The 19,700-nt window shown below is 36.3% G+C and overlaps 2 protein-coding genes across 2 annotated transcripts in view; one reads left to right on the top strand and one right to left on the bottom strand.

Moving 5' to 3' along the window:
• The window catches only part of ngef (neuronal guanine nucleotide exchange factor), a 33,548-nt gene extending 27,145 nt beyond the window's left edge, over positions 1-6,403 (bottom strand). Inside the window, exons 1-2 of the mRNA XM_081370191.1 lie at positions 6,002-6,403; positions 3,869-4,152 (exon numbers count right to left, since the gene is read on the bottom strand). Coding sequence (XP_081226317.1) covers positions 3,869-4,076 — 208 coding nt within the window. The 5' untranslated portion in view covers positions 4,077-4,152; positions 6,002-6,403. The remainder of the gene's footprint in view (positions 1-3,868; positions 4,153-6,001) is intronic.
• A 1,764-nt stretch (positions 6,404-8,167) lies between these two features.
• On the top strand, positions 8,168-18,937 carry gpr55a (G protein-coupled receptor 55a; the record flags this gene model as incomplete). Its single annotated transcript, XM_081370889.1, has 2 exons — positions 8,168-8,183; positions 15,956-18,937. 2 exons carry the CDS (start codon positions 8,168-8,170, stop codon positions 16,972-16,974), a joined length of 1,035 nt encoding a protein of 344 aa, XP_081227015.1. The 3' UTR covers positions 16,975-18,937.
• Positions 18,938-19,700: the final 763 nt, after the last annotated feature.

The following is a 19,700-nucleotide window of genomic DNA, read 5'->3' as shown; positions in this document are numbered from 1 at the left end:
GTGGGTCGCCATATACTTCAAGAGCGGAAAGAAGAAGAAAAAGAACATGAACAACAACAACTCTTTTTGTAAAGGAAATTCATGCATAGAGAAAATGTATATTTGTTCAACTATGCACAACCATACAACCTTTCAAGCGTTTAAATAGATTTTTCACCCAATTTGGTGAACTATGCCTTTAAGCAAAAAACTCTTAGTTCAAAGATTTCTGAAGATCAATTTCAATCAATTGTCTACAATCTTTTTATATTGACTAATAGTCATATTTTTGCATGCCCTGCATGTTTTGTTGTTGTGGACTTTACAAATAAACACTGATAATGTAGGTCTTTTAAATATTAACCTTTTTTAGAGAGAATTGTTTCCTGGTCCACGTTTGTAAGGGTAACAATGCTGCGTAGACTTTGTACAGCGAGACTGGGGGATTACCGTACAGACTGTGTACATTGGACTTACACAAACTTATGAGGCATTACAAAACAAACACACTCACTTTAACATCAGCAGAGGAGTGAATGCCTTGACAACCAAAGTCTCTTTCTCACACACACACCCTCTGACTCTTAAAATTCACACCAAACAGTCATTCTATTAAAAAGATGTGACAAATTCCAGAACAGCACATATTCGCACTGACACGTACACTCACAAACAGTTACAGACCACTGCAAAAATCAAACACCACACCAGAGCAGAGAGTGTGACTTAACCCAAAAGACAGAACTGGTTTCTGGATGATCGTCTACTGTTAATTTGTCAAGTCGCTAATATGTTGAGCTTAAAACGAGCCTTGTGCCTCAGACATCACACATATAGGCCTACATTGACACACACACTAGTGCACTGCTCAATTTACAGTGCAATTTCAAAAGAAATAATAATTGTCTTAATAAACATCTTTCTACGAAGTTGAACTCACAATTGTGACTTTTTTTCACAGAACTCTGCATGTGTATATGGTCAGGTCAGGTGTTTAAAAACTCAGAATTCCCAATTGTGACAAATAAAGTCAGATTTGTGACAAAAATCTGAATTGTGAGTTATAAACTCAGAATTGTGACAAATAAAGTCAGAATTGTGAGATATAAACTTTATTTTCTGTAGCAGAAATAAGCTTCCATAATCTTCCATAATTAGTACCAGAGATTGGAAAATATTCAGTGTTACTGTAGTCCGATTCAAGATTCACAGTTGTTTTTGTTTAATCCCCCCAAAAATGGGAAGGATACACTCTCAGAAAAAAAGGTACAAAACCTGTCACTGGGACAGGTACCCTTTAAAAAGGTTCTAATATGTAACCTTTAGGTTCTAATATACACTTTTGGTACCAATATGTACCTTTATGCACTCTTTAGATACAAAGGTGTACCTTTTGAAAGCCCCAGTGACAGCTTTTGTGTCTTTTGTGCCTGAGAGTGTATCAGATCCACGAACAAATGATCAGAATCATATCGCACAACTAGAGTAGTCCGATTCTTGAGTAAAATACTCTTATTTACTGGTTCTTTGTAGTGAATCTAAAATATATTGTGCAACCACAAATGACTCTTACGAGCTGGTTCTTTCAATGAATCATTTAATGAAAGGTGTGTTCGATTTGAAGGGGCGCAGACCGATCGGTGTATGACATCAAAGTACGGAGAGAGCAAAAGACTGCTCTGTATGTTTTCGAATCGCTCCCGCGATACTTTGACGTCATACACTGATCGGTCTGCACAGCACTGCTTCAAGTTGAACACACCTAAAGACTCACCGATTTGACGAATGCTTCACTGACAGAACTCTGTGAGAGCGATTATTGAATCTGACTCACTATACGAGCTGCATGTTATCATTTATTTCAATGACGTGCTCGCTAATATTTTTATAGGGAGCGCTTTTTATCTATGATCACAAATTTACAATGCAAATCCAACATTTAAAAGAACTCAAAAAGAAAGAATCAATTTAAGATATAATAATATCATGCAGAGTTAAGCACACATTTTCTTCAGATGTTTCTAATTTTATCTTCAGCAGAGTTAAGTAAATGTATGTAAATGACAAAAGAAATCAGCTGTGCTTGACTTTACGCAAATATGAAAAGACAGAATTAATTTGTTCAGCCACTTAAAACAGCTCTCTGGAAAAACAGGTGAGGCATATGCATAATACAATCATTAATCATGTTACATAAAATGCAAAATATGCTGTTGCCTACCTCATGCCTAGGACTTCACACAATGTTGGGTTCAATGAGAGAACCTGTAAATGGAGATCTGCACACCAAGGACCTTTTCTGGAGACCAGACTAAAATATCTAAAACAATAAGGCCTATTGACGTGGAGGTACCATTACACAAAAGCAAAGGTCTTCAGTTGTAGCAATACCTAATATATAGACATATTTGTCAACCAAAAGCAACTGATAATAAGATGGCTATTAAGATAAAGTGAACATTCATGTGATCTCAATATGGCTGCCACCATAAAGTGGGACCGTCCTTAAAACAGCTTTTTATAGGCCACTGATCTCGCATGAGAGTACTTTATCCAAAAGACTTGGCCAAAACTACAATTAATTTCATGTTTGTGTGTCTAAAAGGCAAGAGCCATTTGAAGCATATGTAGAGAATATGTCTGATTCATTGCAACGTGTATAAAGGTGTGCAGATGAAAGTGATTTCAGTTTCATTGTTTATGGGTTTACGTACGACTGTCATGACAATAATAGAGCAGGTCATCTTTCAACATCATAGTGGCATCTTCAATCCTGAAATCTACAAAGCTCAAACTCAACAACAAAGTTGCAAATAAGAAAATCACGATGTGATTTCGTCATTCAAATTTTACAGAATGGTCAATTTGGTCTCAGTAATGCAAATACACACGGCATTCATAAAGATGCTCATGAAAACACGCATGTAATTCTCAGAACAATTAAACACAGTGAACAATTAAACCAGTTTCTCGAGACTGCTTTGTTATTTACCTCAGGGCAAAATCATGTGCTTTCAGTCTCTCTCTCTCTCTCTCTCTCTCTCTCTCTCTCTCAGAAAATCTCTAGGATTAGTACTGGTGTATAAGCCATTAAAATACACTAAATGGTTATCTTACTATGACTATAGGACTTGTTTGATAGTCAAATCTATCACTGCTGTCACTCATTTTTACCATTAAACTGAAAAGAATCCATCTAAGAAATGTCAAACATATCAAGTATAGCCTACATAAGCCTCTTAAAGCAGGGTTTTAGTGTTGTTACTATTGTAAAACTGCTGTTAAGATTTCATTTGAGGTTTTATCTTCACTCTTAAAAATAAAGGTTCCAAAAGGGCAGTTTTGCAGTGATGCCAATATTGGTTCCCAAGAACCTTTCATTGAACAGTTCTTATGATTCATTTTTTTTAACCTTTTTAGATTTTAAAGAAACTTTTGCGTAACGGAAAGATTCCATGGATGTTGAAGGTTCTTAAACCATCATTTTTAAGAGTTTTGCACAGTACATGCAACTCAAGTAAAATGTAGAGGGTTAATTCAGTTGAGCTAGACTTCATAAACCGTAGCAAACTGTTTTACAACATTCAGGGAACAATTAGTACACTCTGTTTAGACCCACTACATTTGCTAGGTTATGAAAATGCAAACATATCAGTTTCAGCATACATTGTGTTTCAAAACCAGTATTCAAACAATGTGCACTGTTACGACATAATGATGTTGAAATGAGAGATGTTCTCCTTCAAAACAAATTGGACACTTTTGTTATCATGATATCATGATGACTTTCAAGTAGACCACATTAAAATGAACATGAAATCCGCACACACTTATAGTTCATGAAAGGTTTTCTAGTTAAAATAAAATCAGAAATGTAAATGATTCTCACTTTCTTGTTGTTCTGAAGATGAAGACAGCTTTTTCTTTCTCATTGAGCGGTAAAAGCGTGAATTCCTGCGAATTGGAGCTCTTGTCAACGTCTCGTCATCTTCATCGTCATCCTCGCTGGGCAGACGGGCCACTGGCGTCTGAGTTTTGGTCGGTACCTCTTGAGGTTTATGTCCCCATCTCATTCGGAACAGGGCTGTCATCGCCATCCGCTATCTGAAACAAGATCCAGCCGTTCATGGAATAATCCCCATCGGTCTTGCACAGGAGGAATTCCAATCCAGACTGGATCCAAAAGTTCAGGTTCCCAAAGACAAAATCCCACAGTCACAGAGTTATGCACCCTTTCTAGATAATCAACTCTCTCATTCTTCTTCTTTCGCCTCTTTCTTTTTCCTCTGCCTGAGGGGTTGGCCTGTTAGTGACTTCAGAAGTTTAAAGTCTGTGTTTCTCTCTCGCTCCCTGAATAATGTCCTGTCTAACAAACCTGTCCTCTGGCCCTCTGTGTCAAAGTTCTTCCCCCCTCCCTCTCATTCATTCTCTTCGGTCCAGCCTCCCCGTCCCGCCCTCTTTTCCTTCCCTGTGTCACTTGCGTTCTCCCCTGAGCGCATAACTTCTTGCCCCATGCATGTGCGTATAAAACAGGAAAAGTCAGTCATGTCAAACAGCAGATCTTGTATTTTGAGTTGTCAGTTTGCTAATATGAAAACACACACCTCACCCATGATGTCTCATCAAATGACACATCAAGACATGACATGTGGAAAAAATATGTATGTAAATATATATATATGTATATGTGGTGGCCACAAATTAACAATTGGTCCACATTCGTTTTAAGTAACATTTGCACACAATAATAATCTGTTCCCTCATTTTACGAAATCGTGGCCCTGTTGGAATAATTTGTTCCCTTGTTGAAGTTAAATCAAAATGAGGGAACGAATTAGTTCAACATGGCCACAATTTAATAAAACGAGGGAACGATTTTTTAACTATAGCCTGTATTTATTTTTGTCCACATGTCATGTGCGGGGCTCCATATAATTTTGTAGGATTGGATTTTTTTTAAAGATCTTGATTTATTTGAATATATTTTGATGTTTATTTTACTTTGGCTAATATTTTGTATTATTATGCATCTAACAAAGCTTAGTGTGGTTTATGCTTAAAACAAGAATAAAAAAACAACTTTATCAACTAAATTTATCTTTAAGAATGTTGAGGTGTTTTTCCTGGAAAACAAGACAAAAATACTGATTAAAAATTATATGTCGTGAATACTAAAATTACAACAACAACAACAACAACAACAAAAAATTGTCAAAAAAATACTAAAATGTTTGACAAATAAAAAAAATAGTTAACCAGTATTGTTTTAGTAATATTTATTGATATTTTGAGTTTTAATTTTAGTTTTAATTTTAATTCATTATTAGTTTTTATTAGTTATTACAAATATATCTTATATATTTAATTTATTTTTTATTTCAGTTTTATCCATTTGTCAAACTCATTTTATTTCAGTTAGTTGCCAAAGCAACATTTCTAATTTTGATTCAAGTTTTTCATCTAATATTTATATTTTATTTTATTCCAGCTTTATTTCAATAAATGAAAATGGTTTTAATAGTTTTAGTCGTAAACAATAACAATGTACTCGCCACTGTAGTCAACATTCTTTGTAACACCCTGTTCTCTACAGTCAGCTGACTACTCAGGGTTAAAAAGTTCTCTCTCTCTCTCTCTCTCTCTCTCTCTCTCTCTCTCTCTCTCTCTCTCTCTCTCTCTCTCCTGCTAGACCAAAAACACTCCATCTAATCCCATTGTGCTCCTGCTGATTAACACGCATTGACACGTATACAAAAGCATGGGGACACACACACACAGGGAGAGAGAGCAGAATATGGGCTGTGCATGTAACCACAAACATTGACAGAAATGCAATCCTAAAATTTCCATGAAAGCACAAAATTTAGACACGCGCACATGAAATGACACGCAGCAAGCACAGACATCAATTAGGCAGGACCGTGTCATGCAAGCTTTAACAAAGAAAAGAGAAACGCCTCCTACTATTAACTAGTCAAGTCAAAGATCAGTATTACATTACAAGGAGAAAGAGCATGCATACCTGAGAGAGAAAAAAGGATTTTGGGACTTCTGTGTGTGTTTCTAATCTAACCGTATCTGCGGGGCCAAAATTGCTGAATAATGTAAGTTAAGTCAAATCTGTCAAACAAAATTTGGAAAAAGTTCAAAAGTTATTATTTAAAATCTAAAAATGTTTTTCTTTTTTTTTTCTTTTTAGCAGTAAGATTTGGGTTTGCATTTTGACTTAACCATATTTTAGATCTGTTTTAGTTCTGTTTGTTGTTGTGCAGATAGCTAGGTGAATTTGTGTGTGCCGGAGTATTCAGAGGAAGGGGGTGTATAAACAAAGCCTTCTGTCGTTATTGAGTTTTCGGGATGGAATGTGGATTCGCTGAATCCTCGGAATCCTGTGGTTGCGTAACGCCAGTAGAAAGAGCGCAGTTTCAATGTGACAGGCGCTCCTCTCTCTAATAAGCTTCACCTGTGAAGAACAGGTGTGCGGCTATAAACACTGCCCAGCCTTGTCTAGGATCATCAGCAGTGCGATCGAAGTCCGTGTGGCCTGTCGATAAGAGATTTGCCTCTAGAATGCTTGTTCAATAACTGTGTGTGAACAAATATTGTTTGTGCTGTTGCTCTAGTCTTTCGTATATCATTTGCTAACATGATAGTTTTTAATTATTTCATATAATTTTAGATATTTAAAGGAGAAATGTATTTCAGTTAATCATAAAATGGCCCTGATATGTCACTAGACATTAAGAAATCATGTTCATTTCAAATACTTATATCACTGACAATAGTAGTCCGGCCAGGATATTGCCATTTAAAAGTGAAGTTGCAGCCCTCAACTGATGTTGATGTTGTGTTTTGGCCTCACCCTCCACCTATCTACCAATCACGAAGTCAGTAGTGTTTCGGCATCCGGCCGGGTTGTCAGCTCTGCTATAGTTACCACAGCTGCAGCTACAAACGTGTCGGATAAAAAATGTCAAACGTTACGAAACCTAAAAGATCTCGTTATGATTCCGAAATATATGTGGTTAGAATCCGAATTGCGGATCTATGCACACTCTACCGGTTAATATTGCCCACAAGCCATTGCGTTAAATGAGGATTCGATTAGAACATAGGCCGTTTCTAAATACGCGTTCTTTAGCGATCTTGCATCCTAGTGTTCTTGTAGGCTACCACGTCATCATTACTGTCAACTAGTCCAATTCCAATACTCAAGAACGCAAGTACAGTGAGCGCATTAAAGTACCCGGATGTGTTCTTGATATCGAGGATGCATCGAATGCAGACTTGAGAGAATCAAATCAAACAAGTCCCCCTGTGGTAAAAATCAAGTTTTTAATGTTGTTTATATGTCTGTGTGGTGTTTTTAATATGCTTTAAGACAAACCATGTGCAAATTCATAAGTCAACACTATTGTTGAGTATTTTCTCCTTAAAACTGCAGTGAACCAAAGACAGTCTCAAAAACGAGGTTTGAAATCGCTGGTGTTTCTGACGTCACAAATTACCTTGTAACCAATCAGATCAACGTGTGATCATCAACGAGTGGATCTCTGAGCTGCTGTGAGTGAGTGGAGGCGGAGCTCATTTGCATATTCATAGAACCACGTATACTAAATGAGGCAAGGGTGTAGAGTTACATTCAAGCTATTTCAAGGCACAAAGAAAAAATGTTCAAGGAAAAACTTAAATATGTAATTTTCGTGATCAAAGATGAGATTTAAGGGATAAAATTATTGACTACAGGGGGACTTTAAAACATTAAAAATCCCAGAAGATATCACAGGTGGGTGACGTATGGAAGCCTGGAAGCTTGTTCACATTCAATAGAAACAGCCAGACATCTATGAATTAGAAATACAAACACAGAATATAGTGTTAAAAACTACAAACATGGCGGATGTGTGAGACCGACGGTTAGAGAGGTTTAAATAAAGGGTTTTGAGTGATTAATAATCAGTAGCCTATCTAAACTGACGAAAATTTATTAATTCACTGTTATCCATAATATATTTCATCTAACAGCATTGTGAACTTTTATTCATTAACTTTTAATGCATCATTAAGTGAACACATGAGGAGAGTTCTCTGCATGAAAAACCCACAACTGGCAGATCAAAGTGCTACTATATTTCTCTCCGATACAGGAAATTAAACTAAATAGAATGTGGAGAATTTTAACTGTAAGATGATTGACAGGGCAGGTTAGAGGCCCACTGAAGTGCCTTGAAACGCAAAGCATTATTCAATGTGTTGACATAATTTCCACTGAAACAGGAAGACAGGGCGGGACATATCAAACAACCCCTCCCCTTTTTTAGAATAGCCAATAGCGTTTAGTTTATATATCACAGCTCGGCCAGAGCCGTTGAGCTCAGTAAAGCCGCAGTTTCCTCCTATATCACTTTAAAATATAGCATTCTGTGCAGAATTCAAATGGGTCCGATTCGTTTTGTGGTCTGTGCCGACTTGTGCATATGATCCACTCAGTGCTGTCGTGTCTCTGGACCGGAGCAGACTGTGTGTGCGCTGAGGTGGTTCACATGACACTAATGTGGGACCAGACTTCATTTGCCATTAACTTTTAAATGCATTAATATGAGGAGAGTCTCCGCATGAAAGACCCGCAACTGCAGATCAACGTGCTTCTGCATTTCTTTCTGATACGGAATGAAATATGGAGTATTTTAACTGTGATATGATGATTGACAGGACAGTTTACTATGTAAGGATGCGACAGAGAGCAACCATTAAAGATGCAATGGTATGACGTGATAGTATGTCGCAAAGCTTGTCTACTCTTCTGCAAACACACCAACGCTATCTCACGACCAATTCGTACGAATTCGTACGAATGATAAAAAGTTGGCTAATTCATACGAATTTGTACGACCTCACTCGTACGAATTTGTACGATTTTTCTAAACCCACGTGATGGGTAGGTTTAGGGGCGGGGTCAGGGGTAGGTCATTTGTATGAATTTATACAAATTGGGCAATACTAATACTAATTCGTATGAGTGAGGTCGTATGAATTCGTTCGAATTAGCCACCTCGTAGAATTTGTACGTTTTCCCGTGAGATCAGGTTGAACACACTCTAAAGTATGTACTTTTTCTTCACAAAAACAGTAAATACTTTTAGGCCGTAGTATAAAGTAGGCTAAGCAGGCGAATTGAGACGCAGCTTCAGTGTCTATGTATAAAGTAGGGGCGGCATGCTGTAGATTCAAGAGAGCATTTGATTGGACAGAAAATCTGATGAACCTGGGGCACGTTCAAGCTCAAACCGTAGCACAACGTTTTGCTACAGTTTCCGGGTTGAACAACATGTTTCCTGGAAACAGTTTCCTCTTGTTTGGTGGGTGTGACAAAAATGTCAGCCCAGCCAACAAAAACATGTATATAAACTACGCGGTATTAAAGAGACAGCTCACACAATATGGGTCCAAGTAAAGTCGTTTACAAATGTGTCCGCTGCAGCTCGGTATACGCAACAATTGAATAGAAGAAATGTTTGTCTTTTCATCCTGAAATGCGAGGCAAATGTTGGATCACAATAATTAGGAACAACAGTTTCCACAAATCCTTTCACTTGATTGGGACGTTCTCTTATTCTTGACGGCAAGGGCAGTGACTGTAACATCAAGCGTATTTTATTATTTTATTATATTAAACACGTATTTATACCGATTTCATCAGTCTCCGAATATTCTTCAAAAAGAACACAAAGAATGGCCTTCTCAGCTGCTGTAGTTGCAACTCTTGCATCATCAGAACTGGGTGTTCACTATGGTTCAACGCACCACCGTTTCCGTTTAAAAAATGTTTTGCAACTTTTTTATTTTTTTATTGCATAACACATTTGTTACAATTTGCCGAAAAAAGAAATTGATCTTGTAATACAAAAATCATTTAGATACAGTTCACGTTTTCATAAGGAATAAAAAAAAAAAAAAAAAAAACACATCAGCCAATAGAGAATTGAGACAAATATCATATAAGTAGCCTAACAAATAATCTGTATAAAAATTATAAACAACATAAAAGTACACAGCCAGAGTATCAGACAGTAAATATCAGTTAAATTAATTATAAAGTTAACTTAGATAAGTATTGCTGGAAGTGAGAGACAGTATTCTGAATGATTATATACAGTGCCGGCCCAAGCCTTTTGGGGGCCGTAAGCAGAATTTGATTTGGGGGCCCCCTCCCACCACGCGGAGTCACCTGTGCTTGACGATTATTGACACAATGTCACTCTATAATGTTACATTATAAATTAATACAATGAGGTTATGTATTAATACAAAATAAATACTTAATAAAAAATAGATACTTAAAAATGTTTTAACTTTTTCTTTACTCTTTTACTAACTCTTTGAAACTTCTGAAAAAAATTGTCACAAAACATATTAAAAAAACTTATTTGCAAAATATCCTCCAACGTTTTGCAACACTTTGCAGTTTGAACGATGTCTTGTATGAACATAACGGAGTATGTTTTTATGTTTCCACTGTTCGATCGCACCCGCGCCTCTCTCTCACACACACACACACACACACACACACACACACACACACAACAACAACAACAACATATTTAAGCATTGCAATCTTGACATCGCAGCCTGTTCGTTATAGCCTTAATAAAATATAATAATAAAATAGTCAACCTAAAATATAAAAATTACACTGCTCTGTTTAAATAAGCCTACAATTCGTATTCAGCGCTGCGTAGCCTAAGCAACGCTCCACTGTGATGTTTCCAAGCACATTTTTGCGCATGTGAAGATAATGATTTTTTTCCCCTCGATATTGGAACGTGGGTGAAGTACAAAGAAGCCTATAATAAAGAATAGTTTACCATCCAAATCCATCGCGACGAATGTTAAACATTTTGATTCTAGAGAGAGATACGTGAGCCCAACGCCGCTTTCACTTTCGCTTTTAAATTATTTCGTTTTGGCTTGTTTTTAGTTATTTTTTTTATTATTGTTCTGTTCTGAATATCATTAAATTTAAAGGATAAATCATTAATCAAATCAAATTTTTGTGACATGGCTTAACATTACCGTGACTTTGCGCACGAATTGTCTATGCACGCGAGGTTATGCGCATATGACTCAAACACTGGCAGACACAGCAGCAGTTGTAGGCAGGTATATTGATCATGAAATCTGAATTTTCTTGTCTTGAATTATTAATCCATTCATTCATTTATGTCACTTGTTTAATTTACTTAATATGTAAAAAATAAATAAAAAAAATAATCGCTTGGGGGCCCCCTGGTGGCGAGGGGGCCCCAAGCAGCCGCTTAGTTCGCTTATGCCTCGGGCCGGCCCTGATTATATAGGCTATTCTAAATGCAAATTGTGTCATGGTTTTGGATCAAACGGTGACAGGATGCAAGTAACTGAGAGACAAAGCGATCCGTTATGACAAGTAGGCTATGTCCCAAAGTTTGCCTACTATTCTTTTACACACTCAAAAAGTTTCTTCACAAAAGCAGTAGGCTACATAGGCTACTTGTTGTAGAGCATAGTAAGTGTGCACAGCAATGGTTTTGCGAGTCAGTAAGCGGAACTTGAGATCTGTCGTCATCTGGTGTTGAGGTTTGGTAGCCTACTTTGGCACACTATTGCACTACTGTACCACTTTACTACAGAGTTCCGCATTTATGCTGTCTTGCTGCCGTGAATGAAATCTGAATGTTGCCAATTAGAATGAAGTCAAAATGGTTATTCGGTCTTTTTATTTAGCTATAAAGTTATTTTATTGTCCCTTGTTAGCTGGGTTCCAACTTTGACATCTCAAATATATTGGGTCAAAATTTCAATTGGGCACAAAGTGACTACGTATTGGTCGGTGTAAGTGTTGGCACATTTTTTTTGGCTTCTCATTTCACTAAACCCACAAACAGCGCGCGTGAGCGCTTCTGATAGTTTCTCTTTTGTCTGATAAAACTCACCAGTTTCTGTCTGACAGCACAGTTGGTCTGCAGCGGAAACAAAAGAAACAGAACTCATCCAACAGACACGCGATGCTGCAGAGACATTTTTCACAAATCAACTCCCGCGAGGATGTACAACCTGCCCTGAAGTCTGGATAACGGCGGACACCACCGGGACAACTCATTTGCTAATCCTGGGAATGACCTCCAACCATTCATGTAAGTAACACCGCTAGTAGTGCGTTCATTACAACAATTTACTGGTAACCGCAGTTTCCGATTAAATTAAGCGATAGCGGTACGATTGTAATAATCTCAAGACCGTTTTTCCATTCTGACATGTTGGCTTATTTTACTACAGTTAAAAACTTGATAATTATTTGCTGGAAAATAAAAATGATATAGTCATAGCATCTGTCACATTAATTTCTGTAGTCTAATTTCTACTTGATTTTTATGAGTTTCAAGTTAGGCTACTGGATTTTCTTCATCAGTAATTCAATTCAAAGTGGTAAACGTATAAAATAAAAAGGCTAAGGGTTCAAGTTTAATGTGGTTATTGAACAAAAGAAGAAAAGTATAGGGAAAAAAAACACAGAAAAAAATCCCAAGGAGACCACATTTCCATTTGCCGCCTTTTATCGTGATATCATCACAGAATTTCCAGCAATCGGTGTTTGATCTGACAGATCGCAGATCTACACAGATCTAACCTACTTCTGGAGACATTTGACCTGTGTCTTGTGTTCGGATGGAAAGCAGCCCTCTTGAATCTTAAGTTAATCTTAGTCATTTGACCAATTTATACATTTAAATCACTTTTAAAAACTGACCATGTTTCTCCGTGATAACTCTGTATTTTAATAGTGATATAGACCCGGATGCGGTTAGTTCCAGCCAAGGCTATTTGCATGTATTTTCATAAATTGTTTGTTTTAGATCAGATGAGACAAGGGATAAGAGTTTCATCTCTCTTTACACCTCAGGGTTGGTAGGCCTACTCGCAGCAAAATTCAATAATTCTGCTCAAATATGTTTAACTTGAATTATAACATTATAGGCTATGTTAAATGTGACACTTTATTTCGATAGTCCACTTTAGACATTCTACTAAGTATTAGTAACTTTCAACTACATGTCTACTACCAGTCATTAGAGTATTAGTAGACTGACTGCTTAATATCGGCTAACACTTTATTTTAACACCCACAACAAACATTCTACTGACTATAAGTAACTTTTCAAGTACATGTCAACTTATTCTACTAACCTGAACCCAACACTCTCTTCTAATACTTAAGGAGTTAATTGACATGTTGGCTACTTGCACAGTTACGTAGAATGTCTAAAGTGGACTATCGAAATGAAGTAACTTTTTGAATACTGTATATTCAAAAAACATTATTCAGGATAGACAATGCAGGGAAGTTAAAAACTTTAGAATGCTGTTCTGAAAAAGAAACCTCCAGGCTCAGTATTTAAAACCATATTGAAAATTGGCACATAAAATATATGACACAAACAATTTTTACACTAAAGTACTATCAGCTAGGTAAATGTGTTAAATCTAGGTAGCACATTTAGCCAGGGAGGAAAAACATTAAAGGATGTGCTGCCACCAAAAACCTCAAACCTTTAAATGGCACGAATACGTGGGTAGAGCATCCCGAGAGGTTAGCCAGGCACTAGTTTCGGCAAACATGAGTAAACTAAAACCATGATGTCACTAGTGTACATATATCTTGTTCTGTCACATGTGCCGTTTACATCCCCAAAAAATGGTTTCTGTCTTGATTTCATTAACATGTCTAAATATTAAAGACAGACACTTGTGTTTCAACAGTGTTTCCGCCTTTAATGAAGTCAAACCCAAAGAAGTTTGCTTTTTAGAAGAACAATCAACATATTGAAATGAAAAACACCATCGTCATTTTTGTTCATGAAAGCAAATAAAAACTGTATACTGTGGGCTCATAATAGGTGCAGTGTTGGTCCATAATAATTCATTAAATAATTCATAAAATCTGCTATACAAACAATGAGCCATATAACAGACCATTTTTGCACATTCAGGCAGACAGTGTTGATTGTAGTGTAGGTGTGTTTGTATTAATGTAATTATGATCTGTACAATGAGGTGTCACTACATGGAATATTTGCAATGTTAGAATTGAATGTCAAAACGATTGAATTGATCAGTAATCTTAATCATAAACATCACATACCAGTTACAGTATCATCGTACTGAACATTTACATGATTTCCCCCTTTATATGTTTTCACCAAGTGTAAAAAGATTTGCAAGAATTTGCAGTATAAATAGAATAAATGGTGGGAGATACTCTTTGCACCAAGTGTGAAAAACAAGAAGTAACATCTTGTTTACAATAAGTGCCATTTGTAATATGTTGAAAAAGAGTGTCTCACTTGTGAGGTACAGACAGTAATCTTCTTCTGAAAAAAGATGAACATTCTGCCATCCGATTACTCACCGTTTGTTCCAATATATGACTGACGTTCTCCGTGGAACACAAAAGTAGATGTTTTTTTTTTGGCAAAATGTTCTTTGCACTACAGTGGTCAACTTTAGGGGGATTTAAAAGCAGATGTGATGCTTATTGTATATTTTATTACAAAAAAACACTTAACTCTTCCGTTAAAATGTGTAACTCTTCTGTTAAAATCATAATTTTTACAGCTATTTTAGAGTTATGGCCTTGCATTGTCATAGCTGTCAAATTTTATATACACTAATGCTCTCTTCTGTTCACCAAGGCTGCACTTATTTTACAAAATATAGTTAAAAGAGTAATATTGCGAAATATTATTACAATATAAAATAACTGTTTTGAATTTTAAAATGTCATTTATTCCTGTGATCAAAGCTGAATTTTCAGCATCATTATTCCAGTCTTCAGTGTCACATGATCCTTAGGAATCATTCTAATATGATGATTTGATGCTCAAGAAACTGTGCTGCTTCATATTACTGGAAACTGTAATACCTGTTTTTTTCAGGATTCTTTGATGAATAGAAAGTTCAAAAGAACAGCATTTATTTGAAATAGAAATCTTGGTAACACTTTACAATAAGGTTCAACATTAGTTAACTACCTTAGTTAACATGAACTAAGAATGAACAATAATTCTACAGCACTAATTAATCTTAGTTAATATTAATTTCAACATTTACTAATACATTATTAAAATCAAAGGTTGTATTTGTTAACGTTAGTTAATGCACTGTGAACATGAACAAACAATGAACAGCTGTATTTATATTAACTAACATCAACAAAGATTAATACAGTAGCAAATGTATTGCTCATTGTTAATTCATGATAGTAAATACATGAACTAATGTTGACTAATGAACCTTATTGTACAGTGTTACCGTAAATGTATTTACTGTCACTTTTGATCAACTTAATGCATCAACATTATGCCACAAATGCTCTAGTCTAGATTGATCTGAACTTGTACTTCAATCCAGAATATTTCTTTAACTACCCCGTATATGTTCTAAAAATGTTTTGCTAACGTTCCCATTAAAGTTATGTAAACGTTATTTCTGAATCAAAATGCAGTTTTTAAATGTTTTAAAAATGTTTTTCTTGTTTATACGAACATTAAGGGAACGTTCCATTTCATAAATTCTTCACACATTATAGGAATGTTACTTTTCCTATATCTTACTTTTAGCAATGTTACTTGATTGTACAGTAGTACATACGAAAGCGCTATATAAATGCCTCATTCATTCATACTTTTGAATGTTCTCTGTAAATTCTGAAACAAGTAACAATTAAAAAAAGTTAGACGAATGTCCAAATAAAACATTTCAGATTTGTTTTTGTGCTGATGTTTTGAGAGCGTTATTAAAGACCAGATGAATTTGAACAAAAGTTATATTAATGTTACTAGAAGAACGTTTGTTCTCAACTTTGACAGTACATTTAGCCAAAGTTCTGAGAACGTTCCCCGTTAGCTGGGATACTAACCTCTCTTTTTCTCTTCCTCCATAGCATCCGACTGTGACTGGGTGTGCTGGGTCCAGTGGTGCGTGTATGTGCCCATTCTGGTCGTCGGCCTCCCTCTGAACCTGGCCGCTCTGTGGCTGCTGCTCTTCCGTGTCCGCCGCTTGAGCGAATCCACGGTTTACCTCATCAACCTGATCATCAACGATGGCTTGCTGATTCTGTCGCTGCCCTTCAAGATACACGCGTACAAGAAGGAATGGACACTTGGTAATAACTTCTGCTCCCTGCTGGAGAGCCTGCTCTACGTCAACATCTACGGCAGCATCATGCTGAGCATGTGCATCGCGGTCGACCGCTACATCGCTCTTCGGTTTCCATTCGCCGCGATTCGTTTGCGTTCTCCGCGCAAGGCGATGCTCGTGTGCCTGGTCGTGTGGATGACGGTCTTTGGATTCAGCATCCCCATCTACAAACTTCACGAAGGTCAAAACAGCACGTCAACTTACTGCTTCCAGAAATTCTCCAACAGTACTTGGACCAAAAGTTGGATTCTGGTCTCAATGGAGACAGTGTTCGGCTGCAGCGCCTTGTTGATGGTGTTCTGTTCCGTGCGCGTGGTGCAGATTCTGCACGGCCTGAGGACACGCAATCCAGACGATGCCAAACTGCGCAACAACAAGAGCATGAAGATTGTCGTCAGCAACCTGGTGGTGTTCCTCACATGCTTCATTCCTTATCACATAGCGGTGCTGATTTACTTCCATGTCAAGAGAAACAACCCTTCTCTTGACCCAAACTCACCCATCATCGTTCCCTGGCGCTATTTTGTGCACATCGCCATATGTATTAGCAACGTGAACATCTTGGCAGATGGCGCGTGTTACTACTTCATTCTGAAAGAGAACCTGGAGTCTGTAAAGCGGGATAGGAGAATGGCTATATACACCAGAGAGACGCGCATACGTTCAAAGAATCAAACGTTAGGCCTATTTAGTGAAACGCATAATGGTTCATCCACAGACACTGAGAAGATGGAAATATGTGTGGTTGCTGGTTTTACATAAAGACTTACAGGAAATTCGGGAAGACTGAACTCTAGGATGATTGATCCTACAGTAACACAGCAAAGGAGGATAGTAGACAAGACACATGCTTGTATATGAGCTGAGTGTGTTGGTGGATGGGAAGTACTGTATACACAAAGGATGTGTGAACATGTGACATAGGTCAATTTTTTAAAACAAAATTTAGCTGTATTATTTTTTTATTATTATCTTTTTTTTTTATCACATAACACTTACAGCTTTTCTGAGCCATGGTATACAAATATTTTGGAGTGAATTTTATGTTTACTTAAAAAAAGAGGTGTCGGGGTCACATTTTACCCCCAAATGTTTCATTTTAAAAATGAAAGTATATTTTTATGTTTTATGTGTTTTACTATATTGGTACTCTCTAGTTTTTTGCATTGTGACATTATTTTCAAAACAATAAGGCTAATTTTACCCTCCAATTCTCATTACTGTAATGCAGACTAAAAAGTTTCAGTCTCATTTCTGTAACAGTAAAATGACCTGAAATATTAAAAAAATAATTTGAAATTATTGTTTTAGATTTATACATCAAAAGCATGTTATTTTGAATTTAGTTAATTAAAAATGTATTTTCTTTTAAAAACATAAACAGCATTTTTACACAAACACATATTAATAATAAAAAAATACAAATAACAATTTAAGAATAATTAAGAAAAGATGGGAGCAAAATTTGCTTATTTATTTTTGACTGTACTAAGGCATAACAATACCTTAATATTTTTGCAGATATTAAGGAAACATAAGTTCAAATACTTGTTTCTCTGAAAAACATAATGCTACAACCAGTTATTTTACCATGTGGAATGCCTGTTTTTGTTTTGGTCTGTTTGATCCCGCCCACTTCCAATTTACCCAATAGTATTTGACTCCCGGGTTGCCAGGTTGAGGGAAAACACAACATATTGCAGCCATGAAAGTCAGCAAACAAACTGGGTCAGAGATCACAGTTTATGTCCTCAATCTGGCAACCCAAGTGAGCGCTGACTCCAATGAGGAGGGGGCGGAAAAAACTCTCAATTTTTTTAATTTCTGTAGTACCTATTTCAACCACTAGCAGCCAGTATTACATTCTGCACCATTGATTCGTCCTGAAATTGTCCACAATGCAAAAAAAAAAAATATACAAAAAATAAATAAATAACAAAGTCCTAATTGTAGATTACATTTTGCTTGTGCAAAATATAATACTGTTCAATCAAATACATATTTAATCAAAGAAAGTATTTTGAAACCCGATTATGTAAGGAATGTGCAGCTGCTTTCTTGATTTGTTTGGTCCAAACATTGTTCCTCTTCTCACCAGCAGAGGACGAACTTCTGCTTCAAGGATTTCCATAGCTTGTCAACCAACAAGATATTTATAGCTCACATAAAGCCAGTTCAGTGACAGTGCTCATGTTATAAGAAATGATTAACTTTAACGCTATCTTCCTGCCACAGAATAAAGTTTAAGTTGAAGTCAAAGGTTCCCGTTCTAAAGCAGAAGCATTTGATTGAAAATGTGCATAGAAATGTGTTATGAGAGTGGGTAAAGGTTAATTGCAATTGACAGGGAGTGTCTTGTTTTATAGCAGGGAAGTTTGACAAAACGCTACATTTTAGTATTTTATCTCAAATCAAGTTTAATGCCATAACCCTGACTGAATGTGTTTTGTTCTACCAGCTAAAAGGTGCTCTGAATATCCATTTTATCATTTTAAAATATTAAGCTGCTTCAATGTAGCGGAGTCATATTATAGAAGTGTAGCTTCACTCTAATTTATCTGTTATAATTACAAGATTTAACTTTAGCTACGGTTCCTCGTGCAGCTCTGGAGTTCACAGATGTTCAGAGCCTATACTTCTGACTGTTGTCACCATCTCTCTTTGTCTGTTTGATACTCATGTTATTTATTACAATAAATAACACTTTGTAATAAAATATGTGTATACCGGTTTTGTTTAGCTTCCTTTCTTAAGATGATTTCCAGTGCGGCTACAGAAATCATTCTGATCTGTACAATATAACCCACAAGAAGACTTGTATAGCTGTAGTAATGTGTTAGGTTTCACAAGGGCTCTCAGTGCCTTTGTTCAATGTGTTTGCTTGTTTTGTTTTTTTCTCGAGTGCTTTTAGCTAGAGCACAACACAACTACACTAAAATACATTCTCTTAAAGATGAAAGATTGACCTGTTTGGTTAAATTTATTCTTTTTAAATATCAAGTTGGGACATGTGTCTGTTAGAATTCATTACTGTACAATTTATTAACCATGTGGTTATATTTACTAATATAATTTGATATTTTGGCAGTAGAAATGATATATAACGAGTATGCAGGTAGATTTGAAGTGTGTGTGTGTGTGTGTGTGTGTGTGTGTGTGTGTGTGTGTGTGTGTGTGTGTGTGTGTGTGTGTGTGTGTGTGTGTGTGTGTGCAGGTGACAGGTGAATTTGTGGGTTCCAAAATTCACAGTAACTGATTCTAACTGATTTTTATACATATGAAATTGAAATTTTACAATTTGCAGGAACATTTTTGTAACAAATTCTAACATAACTCTTTAAAGGCACAATATGTAACTTTTTTGGTTTAAAAATAGCAAAAATCACTATATGTTATATATTTTTTTTAGTTGTGTACTTACATTATCCCGACTGTTTCCATCAACTTTCAAACCATGAGAAATTTTAATTTAATTCGAAGAAACGTCC

This window comes from Scardinius erythrophthalmus, assembly GCF_964197995.2.
Source record: "Scardinius erythrophthalmus genome assembly, chromosome: 7".
NCBI classification, from domain to species: Eukaryota; Metazoa; Chordata; class Actinopteri; order Cypriniformes; family Leuciscidae; genus Scardinius; species Scardinius erythrophthalmus.
The sequence above is the reverse complement of the archived record's forward strand: the minus strand, read 5'-3'. Positions and strand labels throughout refer to the sequence as shown.